The sequence below is a fragment of the Notothenia coriiceps genome, unplaced genomic scaffold (assembly GCF_000735185.1).
Source record: "Notothenia coriiceps isolate Sejong01 unplaced genomic scaffold, NC01 NC01_scaffold00037244, whole genome shotgun sequence".
In the NCBI taxonomy this organism is placed as follows: domain Eukaryota; kingdom Metazoa; phylum Chordata; class Actinopteri; order Perciformes; family Nototheniidae; genus Notothenia; species Notothenia coriiceps.
The window spans coordinates 13,240,094-13,256,323 of NW_011369945.1; the positions used below are offsets into that span (position 1 = coordinate 13,240,094).

A 16,230-nucleotide genomic window follows, 5' to 3' on the forward strand; every position below is an offset into this window, starting at 1 on the left:
TTTTGCTTTGTATGCCGGGGGCGGGCGGGAGATTCCTGATTGGTTGTTGGTCGCCTTGGGCGCGAGAAATCGCCAAGCCTCAGACACGCCCAGCTTCAAGATTTGTTGATGCCTGTAGTGTAGACGGGCCGTTAAGCTTTAGATCTTAATAAGTTTGTGAGCCGTTTTGCTGAACAAGATGGTAATCGCCGCATTCAGCTGTTATGCCAACTTGATGCTCTGCTTGACTCGATGAGCATAAAAAACCTGTTAAAGATGATGACCCTTACGTGTGTAAATATNACTATTTTCCATATGTCATAAAATGGAGGATAAATTAATCATTGCCGTGGCAAGTGTCCCAGTCCTGTATGACTGCTCTCTGTTCACCTACCGGGACCTAAACCGGAGGAACCAGGCATGGAGGGAGGTGGCAGAGACAGTTGGTGAAACTGGTAGGTTTTCACCTGTTTGGGGAGTTTATATCCAGTTTACTTCGTTTTGACATTGAATGGACAGGCTTTGTATGCCGGGGGCGGGCGGGAGATTCCTGAGAGATTCCTGATTGGTTGTTGGTCGCCTTGGGCGCGTGAAATCGCCAAGCTTCAGACACACCCAGCATCAAGATTTTTTTATGCCTGTAGTGTAGACGGGCCGTTAGTTTCTACCGCTTTTCAGACATGTAATATGTATTGATATTGTGTATTGTATGTGTTAACTGTTCATTGTACTTGTACGTCTTCATTTTTCTTACCGTTTAAGTTTTTTATTTATTTTTTCAGACTTTTTTCATTGGGTTTTCAGACAAATAACAGACGGCAGTATACAGAGTATCACATTGGGCTTTAGGTGATACAAAAACAGGTAAGAAATACAAGATTAGAGAAGGAGAGTAAACAGCACCTGAATGGTCAAATAAAACAAAAAAGGCTATGAGCAAACAAAACAAACCCGATAGGTCACCTCTGACGCAGCGACCACACCGCGGCGTGCGTTGAAGCTTGCCGGTGGGCGTGTCTGAAGCTCGACCAACAACCAATCACATGAATCTCCCGCCCCGGACACACAAGCACGCGGTTTGATTGGCTCGGGAGATTCATGTGATTGGTTGTTGGTCGAGCTTCAGACACGCCCACCGGCAAGCTTCAACGCACGNAATATTGTTCACAAATCTGAAAAAATCTGTGATAGTGAGCACTTTTTCTTTGCCGAGATAATCCATCCCACCTCACAGGTGTGGCATATCAATATGCTGATTAGACAGCATGATTATTGCACAGGTGTGCCTTAGGCTGGCCACAATAAAAGGCTACTCTGAAACGTGCTTTTGCTTTATTGGGGGGGTCTGGGGGGGTCCGAAAACCAGTCAGTATCTGGTGTGAGGGTTAGGATTAGGGTTAGGGTTAGGGTAATGTTGTGAATCGAGTGGCCCATGGTGGTGGTGGGGTTATGGTATGGGCAGGCGTATGTTATGGACGATGAACACAGGCCACTCGATTCAGAACATTACCCTAACCCTAACNATGGATTATCTCGGCAAAGAAAAAGTGCTCACTATCACAGATTTTTTCAGATTTGTGAACAATATTTGAGAGAAACGGTTATTTTGTGTATATAGAAAATGTTTTAGATCTTTGAGTTCATCCCATGAAAAATGGGAGCAAAAACAAAAGTGTTGCGTTTATATTTTTGTTCAGTGTACATACTGGGATAATGAGGCACTTGATTGCACACAGGTGAACCTTATTTAAATAATGTTGGGCTAAATAGCAAAGGGGGTGAATACATATGCACAAACCACTTTTATTTATTTTTTTATGTTTTAAAACATGCTCTTTTATTCACCTCACCAATTTTGACTGACTTTGTGTGGGGGTCTTGCCATAAAATCCCCCCAAAAATATTATATTATTCTTTGCAAGAAAATAGGAAAAATGTCAAGGGGGGGTGAATACTTTTGCATGGCACTGTATACTCTCGCATGTTATATACTCTCACATGTGATTTATTGCAGTAATCCATATTGAAAGCCAGAGAAAGATAAATAATTCAATTCATTGTTCTACAATAGTTGACAAGTTCTTTAAAATGGAGTAGGGAAAACGTTGGTAATTCTCTTACTGCCGTGAGTTAGATGTGCAGATTGATTCCTCTCCCATGTTTGTACAGTCAATTTAAAAGCCCAGACAGCAGCCGGTTAGCTTAGCTTAGCATACAGACAGGAAACAGGAAGAAACAAGCCTGGCTCTATCCAAAGGTAATCCATCTAAGAGCACTTTTAAAGTTTGTCTAATCTAAGTTCAAAAACAACAAGTGTAGGTTTGACTGGGTTGATTATTTATTGCCTAGGAGCAGTGACTTCAGGAGTCTCCACTGGTCACAAAGACAATATTTATGTTACACTTTTGTACTCTACTCAAATGTATTGATTTCAATGTTGCTGGTTTGTCCCCCCAGTCGACAAAGCCCCGGCTGACCGTCCCCTGCTGCTCCATGGTGGATGTGAGGAGCACCACGGCGCTGGAGGTCCCCGACAAGGAGAACACCTTCCTGCTGCAGGTGACCACTGTCTTTATACAGCTTCACTTTGTGTTTTGAAATGCTTTGTATTGTAATTTGTTTGTGGTTTTTGCAAGCAGTTTTTCTTTACTATTCTTTGCTATGACTTGCTGATATTATTATTATATGTTCCTGAATCTCTGAAAGGTTTCCTGTGTAAAGGACAATTAAACAAATACACCACTGAGAAAAGAGTAAATATTGATAAGGAGCTGAAGTTAAAAAGATATCTTCAATTCAGAGGCGTTATTGTCATATGAACAATAGCTACACACTGTACAGTATAATAATCAACAGTTTTGTAATATTCTAAAAATATACGGATATATGTTTCAAAACCCTTTGTAAGTGATGCTGGCCCACATATGAATACATCTCTTTATGTTGCACCTCTCAGCTGGAGGGCACGGCGCAGTACGTGATTGAGACTCGCGACGCTGTGCAGATGAGAGCCTGGCTCAGTGACATCAGGAACGGCATCTGTCTCAGGTAATGACATAATGAAAGAACAAGGTCACCTCAAAGTAAGGTACGGACAACATGATTGAACTGTCTGCCTCCCACAGTGAACAGGAGGATGCCGAAGGTGTGAGTGTTGGGCCGCTGGACATCAGTGGGATGCCTGATATTGCCGACCGTCTCTCACAAAGTACGTCTAAAGGTGTGTGTGTGTGTGTGTGTGTGTGTGTGTGTGTGTGTGTGTGTGTGTGTGTGTGTGTGTGTGTGTGTGTGTGTGCATGTTTCAGACTCACAAAGCACTCGGCAGCGTCGTCCATGATGCCCAGCTGAAAGCGTTGTTCGTCTTGGAAAGTCTTGGCCAGAGCGCTCCGCAGTGCATCTGATGGAAGTACACGCTCACTGCTGAACTGGAACTGAGCAAAGATACTCTGAAAACATACATTCACACAACACACACACACATATATAGAAACCCATTACATCTTTATTTCCCTGCTGCAGAGATACAATGTGCCATAAATGCATTTCCAGGAATACATTGTTGGAGTTGAAACGTACAGTGGGTGTGTCAATGCACACATGAATATTTACTTCTCTCATACTGCAACAGATCTCTCTGAATACATTTTAAATTGGAAGTGCTGTTCTCTCAACTGACCCATAAAACAGATCCTAGTTGTCAACTTGTCAGGGCACAACAAACCCCGACCGGATTCAAACCAACGCCACAGCTGGCCTCGATATCAGACCGTATCAATAATAGATGGTGTTTGTAGAGCGCTTTTCCTCCGACCAAAACAGTTTTCGAAGCGCTTTGCAGCAATAAAATAGAAACCGAAGCAAACTGTTGCAGGGGGCTCGGACAGAAAGCTAGGCCACTGAAGTGTGTTTTGAGGGCAGAGCCTCAACAGATCCGAGAAAATAGTGTACAGCCAGTCTGTGTTTCCTGCTCTGCCCTAATACTGCTGCTTCATTTGCATTTGTAGGAACAAGCGATATTACAATTATCGCTGCCAAGGATGTTCTTTTTTATCCTTTTTGTTTTTCCTGTTAGTTAATCAAAAAACCACATAACGCGTATGTTAGTTCAGTCAAGAAGGACTTTGAACCGCACTAATTGGTGGTTGGAGTGGCTAAATCCACCATGTGCTCATGTTTTAACCATTTCACATTGAAGCTCCTGCTTCCATGTGACCCATTATAATGGAGTCATGTCAGTAACACCATCTCTAGTGAAATACAATGGCTTCATTACTCATACACCCACTATGTTTTCTAATGCACTCAATCAACAGTCGTAAAACATTATCGATGTGACTTCTAAGTAAGTGCTTTATTGATGCTTTTTATTGTAAAAGAGGTTAACTGATAGAGCTTGAAATACATTATGCGTCCTTGTACACACCCAAACAATCAACTGTAGTAAGGACTCACAGTAAGCTTTAATGGTGCATGGGTCAAGTGAAGTAAAGTACATATTGATGGATTTACAGTTTCATTTACAGATGATAATGCATGTTTCATTGAGGAGTAAAGTGTAATACATTTCCATGCATTTAAAATAATCTATGGTGGATCAGAGGCGACTGTTATGTACGCCAAGATGCATTACATAGTAATCTCTTAAATCACATCACATTCCTCATAATGCATTATAAATGTGGACTTTATAGAAAGTGTTGGCACAATGTCTACTGGAAATGGTTTGTCAGAGGTGAGAAGTTTTGGGTTTCTGTAAGTTTCTCAGATTTTGTCATTTGAATAAATTCTGAAGAGGTAAAACTATCCACAAAAAAGATCATGGGATGCTCCTGTGGCTTAAGGGGTTAAGACACGACAAACCATGAACAACATGGGAATAACTGTCCTAAACCTCAAAATCGAGAAGCGACTTTTTTGAAATGTTTTACTGAATGTATACAATTACATTTGGAACATCAACTATTAAAACAATGTATTGTAGTCATGCCTTTCATATTAAAAAGCCTTGTATTTTAAATGCATTGTTAAACATTTTTTTGCACAATTCATCCTTATACAAAAGGTATTATGTTCCTTCACAGGATTTAGAATTTCTCCTAAACAGCAAGAATTTGTATGTACTTTGATCTGGATTTGTTATTAAAATTGTAATTGTAATAATGTATTTTATAGAGTTGCTATATTGGAGGTTCGTGGTCTCTGAAGACTTTGAGGTTATCGTTGTTGTGGCAGTAGTTGCAGTAATAGCAAAAGTAAAATGAGGTTTAGTAGTACAAGAAGTACCAAACAACACAGTGTTAGAAATGACTCTGTCTGGCTGTGTGTGTAACTTTCGGCTGAGTCTGAACTAAAGAGACCTGCAGACGTCTAAATAGGGAGAGATAAAAGCATGTATAACTTCCTCCGAATTGCCAACGGACAAAAATGACCTAATTCTTTGTTGGTGAGAATTCTCAGCTGGAAAAAGCCGGGCGACTATTTTTGACCCAAACTGAAACAGCCCAAAACAGAAATAAACACGAGTCAGCCTGACATGTCGGAGCAGCAGATAGTGCTCTGCTGGCTTTATGTCACCACGGTGATTCAATCACTGGAGTGAAAAGCAGCAGGTGCTCGGTGTCCTGAAGGCTTACAAAAATGTTATTAAGGGACACCGCATATTCTAACAGTTCATCAGCACGGACTTGTGGTTTTTTGTATCCACACTGGTCCGTTTTAGTTGCAGTGTGAAATCTAGCACAGAGCTTTAGCAGAAAGTTAAATACATCTTGTAAATAAGCAAGAATGACTATTTATTTATTACACTTTGATTAGTGTAGCCTATTGACTACCTTTGGTGTTACCTGAAGTTACTGAGTAAATGCGCAGCGAGAGGGAATGTTCTTTTATGGATGTTTCAATACTTTTCTAACATTATAACATTTTAACTTTGTTAAATAATTTAAATCGACTAAAGCTAATATTTCTTAAGAAATCATCATGAAATATGATTCTGCAGAACAACCAGAGCGTGGTGTTTTTTATTCCACGCTTTCTCCTCTCTTTCCAAAACTTGATGCCTGCAGTTCCCGCCGGAGATGTACGCGTCTTATGCTAGTAGCGGCTAACGTAGCCTCAAACCGCTAAGATAAATTGTTGAGCAGCAGGCTGCAGCCGTCTGGTTAGCCCACTTATTTGCAACTCCACAAATATCACTCGTGATTTAGTAGCATAAATCCAACATAGGACGCAAATCTTTATCTTTTGCACATCCAACTATCTACCATGACCTCTCTACTATAGAATCCCCACAGAGACAGGTTAAAGCACCAGTTGTAACTGGGTCATTCTACAGAAAAGGTGGAAGTGCTGTCACTTACTTTTGCAGACACCAAAATACATGACGTTGACCTAATACTCACATTCATTATATATGTTGAATAAATAGAGATTGTCTTTGCAATGGTACTAAATACAACATTAATAAAAAATGGTTTTATACGTAAATTGCAATTTATTTAAAATGCCAAGTTCAAGGAACTGCCTTGTCACTTTGATCATACATGGAAGTGGAGCCTATTAGTTTTAATTTAAAAGATTTTTTTTTTTTTTTTTCAATAAATAAATCTAATTTATATTTAAATTAAAACTAATAGGCTCCACTTCCATGTATGATCAAAGTGACAAGGCANAATAATTTATGTCAGCACCATTGTATAAATGGGTGGTCATAACATAACACAATTATTTTCGGGTGAAATGTTATTACGCAGTTTAATTAAACCTTTTATCCAAGATGTGGTTTAGATTCAGCTATTTTTTTCGGGTTATTTGAATGACATGATATGTATTGGTTGAAACTTTATATGGGAAGGAAAAAGGAGAATACTATTGTTAGACCCCGAGGACACAAAGAGATGCGGTGGTGGAGATTTGCGGAGGTAACCTGAGGAAACAAGAGTGGCAGTGTTTGTGTAATTGTAGTGATTACATTGTGAAGCGCGAAGATAACCGATCGTGAGTTGTGTAACATGCACTATCCGAATACCCCGCTCTTAGAGATTCGCCAAAAGACTTGGTTAGTGTCTAGTTGTCTCTACCTCCCCCCCTCTGATTCCACCCTCCTCTTCCTCCCCCCCATTCCGCCTGCCCAAATTCTCCACCCTCCCCTTACCTCAGCCCCTCTGACTTGTTCCTCCCCGTGTCCCTGTCCCCTTTCCCTTCCTTCTCCCCTTCCCCCTTGCGTCGTCCCCTCGTTCCTCTTCCCCCGCCCACTGCCTCTTTGTGTGCTCCCTTGTTGTTTGTTTTGTGTGGTTTTTGTTTGCTTGCTTTGTTGTTTTTTGTGGTTTTTGTTGTTTGTGTGTGGTGTTGTGTGTGTGTGTGTGGTGTGTTGGTGTGTGTGGTGTGTGGGTTGTGCCCCGTTGCCGAGTGGTGTCGTGTGTTGTTGTTACCCCGCTACGTGCTCATAGTCGTTCCGTCGTCGCGAAGTTACTCCCCTCCGACAATGCCTTTCATTCTTGTATTAACATGATGGCATAATGATCAGATTTATGGGCAAACTCCGCCCACATTAGATTTCCTTCAGTATAACTCCAGGACGGAACGTACTTCTAAGTGAGCAAGATTCTGTTCGCGATTCTAATCTAGAGGACATGTACCCCTAAGTCTCAGTACCGGTAGAGACTGTTTAATCGTAAGAGTCATCACAGTCTGGATATCTCGAGAACGTCGGTAATTTACCTGACCTGTTTTCCACAGACACTACACAAACCACTCTTTATGCTGAAGCCGTTAGTTATCTAGAAGTGGAGCAGAGCGGATTACATTTGTGACTTCGCTTACTGTAGGTAGTAGGTACTGTATAATTTCCAAGTAAAAGCTGTGTCTAACTACAAGGAGCGTAACTTAGTACTTGTGCGCCTAAGAGAAAGATAAAAGTGAAACAGCGAAGTGAAAGCGCGTCTAAATTCAGAGTAGTCATCAAGGTGGACCTCCTAATCTTTAATACCCTTTACCATCCAAATTGTTAGTGGATTTACTTCTGTGACTGTTTAACTCTCCCGTCCTTCGGTATCTGTTCTTTTTGGTGATTGAGTGTTAGGTTTCTGTGCACAAAATTGTTTGGTGTAAAGTGAACTTGAAGTGAGGGGTTTGATTTTATAACAGTGAAAAATTGTGTGACTCTGGGAAATCGCAATTAAAAAGTTTCGCTCCCATCAGGCCAACTGAAATTGTACACCCAGTTGTAAAATATAAAAGATATAAATTTTATTAAGTGTAAAGTCAAACCGAGTGTTTGTCAACAATTCAAAGACAAAAAACGAAACTGGGGTTGCGTTGAGTTGTTACTGTAGAGGATATCGATATGGACATATTTTTCCCACTTTTTAACGTGCATTTTTAGTTTTACTAGGCTGAAGGGCAACGCCAAATCCCAAGTGGAGGCAAACCTAAAAAACGGTGTAGAGTGTACCATGTAAACGTGATAAGTTAAAGTATGTAGACACCCTCAAATTTTACAAATTTGAGTGATTAATGGAAAAATTTATAGCAAATTAAATTGCCATTACTTTTCGGTCTGAACACGGACATTATAAAGAACTGACTGTATTCGACAACTTATTACCTTTGTCTAACCGAACTCAGCTATAGTCCTTCAGTAAGGTCCAAGGACGTCATACATGACAATCAGTTGTTTCATCGGAAAAAACTTTGAAATAAACGGATACGTAAGGTGGCAGTTAGTCGTGTTCATTGTCCTTTAGGGTAGAGTAATATGGCGTTCGACAACGTGAGAGGTGGCAAGATATGCGTCGCCGTCATTGGATAGGTCATTCCAAACTGCAACTAGTATCCTTCCACGTCGTTCGAGGACATAGTCTTTAGGAGTTACGAAGTAACCGCGAGAACTATGGGTTGTTCCTGCAATCGTAAGGAGCGTGCACAAAAACTCCCGCATAGCCGGTACTAACAAAAACCGGCACGTGCAGACACCATCCGTCTCGGATCTTCGCCGTATACGAAGGAGTCGACTGTAGAGCGATCACACTACAGAGGGCCTCGCATACCCCCGTCGTCCTACCCCAATGTACGTACTATCCCATAATTATTGTAAGGTATAAACCCAGAATTCTTACGGTTGTATACTACGATCCTCTTCCCGTTCACCTCCGTCCCAGAGGTTCAAGTTTCATTTGTGGGCCGTATTCAATTATACTTTTTTAATTTGCTGAGGGCCGATTCAAAATGTCCCGCAGGCCGCATTTGGCCCCCGGGCCATAGTTTGGACACCCCTGGTTTAATTGATGTAGCTAATGGACAACACTAGGGCTCTTTATCTTTAAGCTCATTGAGCACAGACACATTTCTGCCGTAGTTTATCACGTAGAGTATCATTGTACATGCTTTTACTATGAGAGTTAACCTATCGAGCCCACTGCCCTTTCTTGGAAAAGTGAGATTTAAACTGTCCTCCTCACGTTACTGAGAAGCAAACAACACCATTGAGCGAAAGCGTAATGAAAGGGTCCCCAAACAATGGTCCACTTTGTTAGGGTTTATAGTTCTCTAACCATTACTAAGTGCTTATCGTGCCTCAGTTAGCCCAACCTGAAGGTAGACAGTCATTTGTTAACATTGTGTTGTTCTGCTGACTGGAAGCTCAGATATTGATCTTTTTGGGAGGCAATAGAGTGGAGCAGGGATGACGTATTTACCCGGAAGTAAGCTGCTGGTTCCCTCGACAAAAAAGCAACGGGATTTCTCCATAGGATTTAGGAAAATAGCTTGAAATAAGGTCTGTGGAAAACGAACCTGTTTGATAAATGCACGTTTTGTTCAGCCGGATAATCTCCACATGTCATGTACTTTTAAAATGTTCGAATCATAAATCGAATCGAAGCAAAATGCTAATGTTATGCTATAAAGGAACTTCAGCAGGGTCACAAGACTTCAACGTCACGCCAACTTCAGATCCCTATTCAAAACACACAGATTCTAGATGGAACGAGTTGAAGGGTTTGTTTGAACAGTCTGCAGGAGGCAGGGACTTGCTTTCAAGCAGAACAGAAACTAACTTAGAGGAGTGTTTACGTGTTCGGCGTAATGACGTACAACGGCCTCCACGACTTCTGTAGTCCTATTCAGCCACTTGGTAACAACCATCGTTTCTCAGACACGTCAACTCTTCAGAGATCACCAGTGGGGTCGCTGCTGATGATTTAATGTAGAACAAAACGTGATCCGTCTCTTCAATGTGTCTCAACCACAGACCTTATTTCAGCTATTTTCCAAAACCCTATGGAGAGATCCCATTGGCTCTGAGACCAGGGAACAGGAAGTGGTGAAATGCTAACTCACTTCCTGGTTTTAGGTCTCGTCACTGCACCACTCTATGACACATCACCTATGTTTCCCAATAAAGGTTGGAGGATGCATTTGTGGTTTTCTTGAGATTGCTAATCGCCCAACATTTAGATACTTGTTTTGTTGCTGTTGTGTTCAAGGACTCAGTTGCCTTTTCTATAGTCAGATAATTAAACTTAGACCTCAAACAATAACCAACCATCGTCCTCCGCGAGACAATAATATGAATCTGGTCTTTTCTTCTAATACAAAGGTGGTTTTTCAGTGGCTGATCCCCAAGTCAAAGGTGATGGAGCACCCTTTATTGTACCAAGCTAAGCAATAATTACAACCTATGATTAAATACATAACCTCAGTGCCATGCAAGCGAAACACTGATCGCTATTTTGCACCAAACGGTAAATCCAAGTCTTTTTACACTAATGTCTAAATGATTGTTATTTCCAACCCCAGAAGATTATTTGAGACCTTTGGATTGGTATATTAATTACACATGTAAAGCCGTCAGCACAGTCCGTTTTAAAGATGAATCAAAATGTTGTTGAGTTTTTATTTATTTTGAGAGAATGGCCGAGAAGTATTGAGGTGGTAAATTAAAACCTGGGGAGATAAACCAAATAATCTTTTGTCATTCAAAACATTTACAACATTGCTAATTAAAGTGTTTACATTCTGTCATGTTTGAGGACTCCTCAATGAAGGCCCAGATTATACAAACATGATTGTTTTCTCATCATTCACTTTCCAATGATTAATGTGATTAGATTAATATTTTATAATTGATTTATTTTTAGTGTATTTGTCCAGATTTTTGGATCCAAACTGTGTTTCTCATGCTTTTTTCATCTGGTTTGTGCATTCATTCACAGCCCTTCCTTTTTCCATGCTCATAAATTACATTTTAATAATACCGTGTGCATAATTACACGCTTTGTCCCCACTGACATGGAGAGAAAGAGAGATGCATGACTTGTCCGACAGCGAGCGTTTGCATTTTGCTCTTCCCTTTCTTCCCGTGCCTTGATTTTATTTTAATGAATGTTTTTCTTTCCCATTTTGTAACTTGAATGAAACCAAGAGGGGGGACAAGCAGGTTCATTTGATGTGCATGTGCTTTCCCCCCCCTAGACTCTGGCTGCCCTAACGAGAAATTCGATAAATCTGCTTCCAAACCACCTCGCACAAGCTTTGCATGTCCACTCGGGTCCTGAGGAAATTAACAAGCGAATAGAGAACGCCATCGACTTACGGAGTGGCGATAAGTTGAGAAGAGAGCATATCAAGCCTTTCTCACTGATGTTTAAAGACTGCAGCCTGGAAGAGAAGGTAGCTGGGGTTTTAGACGGATTCCTGTTTTTATTTTTATTTCTCTCTCCTTCCTCATATCTATTCCTAGACGGAGATATTCAGGAGCTAAACAAGATCCATTATTGCTCTTTTTCCTATCATGAGTAAGCTAAAGGCACTTGAGATACAAATAGTCCCAGAGTCCGTTTTTTCCTCCATTTGGTCAAGAAGAGTATGGAGTGTGAAGAGTGCCATTACAAATAATAAACAGTTTTTGATTATAGCTAGTAAATAAATTGATGCATGCATACAAAAGACAATTTAAATTCAATTAGCATTTTGAACCGTTAAATTAAAGGGGCAAATAAATGATAATGCGTACCCTTTTTTAATTAAATAATACATTTAAAAGAAAGGCAGATTAATATAATGACGCTCGATTTGACATTTATTTATAATGATTTATAAACTCTTCCAATTAAAAAAAACTACCGATTGAACAAGTTTATTTTATTTATTTATTTGTATTTGTTTACGTAATCAGTTTATTGAAGGAATATCTTTTAATGATTTTATTTTTCAAAGCTTACGAACTGCATCGTACGGTCTTTCAAATCTCATGGAGTCTCCATCCATTAAAATTCCCCTCCTGAGGAAGAAAGAGGTGTATTTGCAACCTCTTAAAAAGTGCTTGACTTTATCTTGAATGTTTATTTGAATGCATGCTTCTTAGTTAACATGAAGCTGCCTATGGCTCTTTTCTCGCTGCAACAAAAGCAAATGTCCCCTCTGTGGGACGAGTAAAGGTGTTCTGATTCTGATTTAAGAATACATGTCATTGTATTGTACATCTTAATTGGTTGTAGAGGTATAATGAATGATTTAGTCGTTACACTCCAGGCTCCATACTCGTGTTCAAGAATAATTAAAACAACCAAACTAAAGAAGAACGTCTTATAAGTTATTCTCATGGTTATACTCATGGTTAATTGGGAAATTCAGTTTCGACCAGCATGGAGCAGTCAGCTTGGCGAAACATGGAATATTTGCAACGCTGGTTAGTTTTTCCAAGATTGAAGAACGTCCTTCAGTTTACTCATGACCAAACGTCCATGGACCTGTTACCCTTTAACAAGCTTCTCTACTTTTTTCTTTTACAGAAAATCGTTGCATTCACAAAAGAAAATACGATTTCTGTATTGTACTTGCTACGAGACATCATTACTAGAATACTGCTCCTATTTCCTATAGTGTTTCTTCAACATCTAGAGTATTAATGCATTTGAGTTACATCAACTATTACTCATCAATCATACCCTAGTTTTAAATAGACAATATTTACCTTAACATATAATCAAGATGAACTGTCCCTTAGCACATAACTGGAAGGTCAACCAATACCAACAAACCCAAATAACTTTATTTCCGATTCTACTTACAAAGATACCTAAAATATCAGGTGAAATTTATGGTGAAATGTGTAAAAAAATGGGACAAAACAACGAAAGTATTTCCATTAAGTTAATTTAGTCTTGCTAGATATTTAGATAATCTTCAATGGCAAATTACAACTAGCTTTTAAATAATGTGAAATACAATATTGTCAGAATGGGGAACTTTGGGGATTTCAAATTCTCGAAAGATACATAAAATATCAGGCAAAATGTTTAAAAATAGGGCAAATGTTTCAAAAATGGGGCAAAACAAGGAGAACTTTTCCATTTAGTCCATATAGTCCAGAGTTTGACAAAACATGGAGATAATCTTCAATGAAAAGCTATAACAACCTGTTAAATACTGTGATATACAACATATATACTAGTGTCAGTGAAGTTAACAAGATAAAGTAACTTGGTGGGAAATAAAAGCATCTAGTTTTAGACCTTTACTTGCTTTGATTCCTCTGTGGTTTGAAGGCAAGGAAAGATACACACTGTAATTGTGTTAATTTACAGCTGAAATGTTGGCTGTCAACAGTTGATAACACGTTAAATTGGAACAGTCGTTTCCATGGGAAGACATTTCTATATTGAAATGTTAAATGTACTCATGATATGTGGAAGTCATAGTGACAAGAAAATGGGTCAGAAGGTCTTTTTCTTTGGTGAATGCAATGCACTTCCCTAGATTTAATTCCTCTTTCCCCCCTTTTTTAAAGCCCATTTTGCCTTTGAGTTTATTTCTTTGCTTCCCTTTGAATCCCAAGCCATGTTTAAAACTTTTCTAAGAACTTATTTTTTTAGTTGACCTCTTCAGTAAGTGTGATTTGCTGTTGGCCTTCCTCTTTTTATTTCTGCCAAAGTTGAAGCATCCTCTTGATAATTTCCCAGCGCCCGTTGAGAAAGAGACAGAGTGAGGACGGGGCAGCGAGGGTCATGAGGGGGTTTAAAATTGAGAAAAAAGGACAGTAGAAAAAAGTGACAAAAGAAACAGACCAAAAAAGCGAAAAAGATGACATGTCCGAAAAAAAAAAAAAAATGAAAAGTCCGGGACTGTCGATAAAAGCGAAATAAAGACATTAGAAAATATTGAAGAAAAAACACATTTATAAAGACGACAGTCAACTAAAAAAACAGACCAAAAAAGTTGAAAAAGAAGACATGTCGTAAAAATTGAAAAAAAAGAAAGTCGAAAAAGATTACGTCGGATAAAAAAAAAAAAAAAAATTACTAGTCCGGACCTAATAAGAAACGGACAAAAAAGACCAACATGCCGAAAAAGTGAAAAAAAAAGACAGTCAAAAAAAGTGAAACAAAAGAAAGTCGAAACAAAATGAAAAAGATTACGTCTAATAAAAATGTCCAAAAAATGAAAAGTCGGGCCTATAAGAAAACGGACAAAAAAGACCGACATGTCGAAAAAAAGTGAACAAAATGAAAAGTCCGGAACTGTTGATAAAGTGAAAAAAAGACAGTAGAAAATATTGACAGTAGACAAAATTAATAAAAACGTAATTCAAAAAAAGTAGGAAAAAAAAGACCAAAAAAATGAAAAAGATTAAAAAAGACAGTCGAGAAAAATGAAAACAATGTCCAAAAAAACGACCAAAGAAGTGAAAGAAGGAAAGTCCAAAAAAGTGAGTCCTATTTTTGGTCCTGACCGGTGATTAATCTAGAGAGTCTTGCAGAGCATCAGAGCTGCTGCCTACATCACAACAGATGGTTTGACTTATCTCAATATGGCCAATTACTTCGTTCAAGTACATCTTCTCCTCCAGCTAATTTACAAAAACGTTAAACCATTTCTTCAACATCTGGCCAGGGAACATCTAATCCTTTCCAATGTTCCCTTTGGGCGAACTCTGGTTTGTTTTGCATGATACCAAAAAAACCTTCACAAAGCGTCAATGCAATTGGTAGAGGTACAACGCTATTGCTAACGCTATAAACAATCAATGTCGCCGCAATTTAGGAAATCTACCTTATTGTGATTTGACTTTGAAAACAAGTTGGAAAGTTTGATTTATCAATAGTTAACAACAGTGCTGGTATATACACAGCGAGGAAGTAAAGGCAGACCAGTCTCACTTTGTTAGCAACCCCCTTTTTTTTTAGCTTTTAATGACCAAAGACTTCTAACCAAAAATCTATTGAGATTAGGGAACAGGAAGTGTTAAAATAATCTTATCCCGGTTTCAATACTCCTACAGCACTCTATTACTGCTATTTTAAGGTAAAACCAATGTAGTGGTGTAGGAAAAGTATCAAGTAAGTGTTAAAAACCTCAAACTTACAGCCGCAGAGTTGCTAGGGCTATAAACCTTGTATAAAGTCTTTATCTAACATTTCAAAAATCCAGTAAATTCTCATTTGGTTAAATTTTTAAACAGTCTTCAAACTGTTGAGCTTTGCAGGCGTCTTATTTATTTTGGTGCAGCACTCTGTTTGTGTCTGACTCAGCTAACGGCTAACGGCTAACAGCTAGCATTGTGCTCGTCAGCTTTGCACCTTCCCCAGGACCCTCAGCCTGCCCCCCCTCCCCCCGGCTCCTGTCTCTCTCTAACGCTTGTTGTAGAACCATTACAGCGTCTGTTTGGTTTGATTGAGGAGCATCTCAGTGTCTTCTCTGTTTGTCTGAAAACATGTTTCTCCATCTTCTCCTCATCTCCTTTTTCCCCTCCTTTTCTATCTGTTCTTCTTCTCCTTCTCACGGCGCAGTATTCCCAGATGAGAGACGAGGTGTTCAAGTCCAACCTGGTGTGCGCCTTCATCGTTCTCATCTTCATCACCACCATCCAAGGCCTGCTTCCCTCCGCCAGGTAATAAAGACTTTTTTATTATATTTTAATTTTGCATTTTAACGCATACATAACAACATAAACACATCTAGGTTCATAGATTACCTATAACAGTTGACAAATCCGAAATGAAATTATAATAGTAATAATAATGATAAAAATAAAAGCATGGATACGTTATTAATACTCAGGTAATAGAGACTTACGGCCCGTCTACACTACAGGCATCAAAAAATCTTGAAGCTGGGCGTGTCTGAGGCTTGGCGATTTCTCGCGCCCAAAGCGACCAACAACCAATCAGGAATCTCCCGCCCGCCCCCGGCATACAAAGCAAAAAAAAGCCCGCTTCTTCAACGAAGTAAACTGGATATAAACTCCCCAAA

The 16,230-nt window shown here is 39.4% G+C and overlaps 1 protein-coding gene across 5 annotated transcripts in view; it reads right to left on the reverse strand.

Moving 5' to 3' along the window:
* usp54b (ubiquitin specific peptidase 54b) overlaps nt 1–16,230 on the reverse strand; it is a 96,992-nt gene that overhangs the window by 58,438 nt on the left and 22,324 nt on the right. For all 5 annotated transcript variants that reach the window (XR_800465.1, XM_010793602.1, XM_010793603.1 and 2 more), the window contains one exon: nt 3,291–3,425. Coding sequence is in view for 4 of the 5 variants with exons in the window: in XM_010793602.1 (XP_010791904.1) it covers nt 3,291–3,425 (135 nt within the window). In the remaining variant the exon portion in view is untranslated. The remainder of the gene's footprint in view (nt 1–3,290; nt 3,426–16,230) is intronic.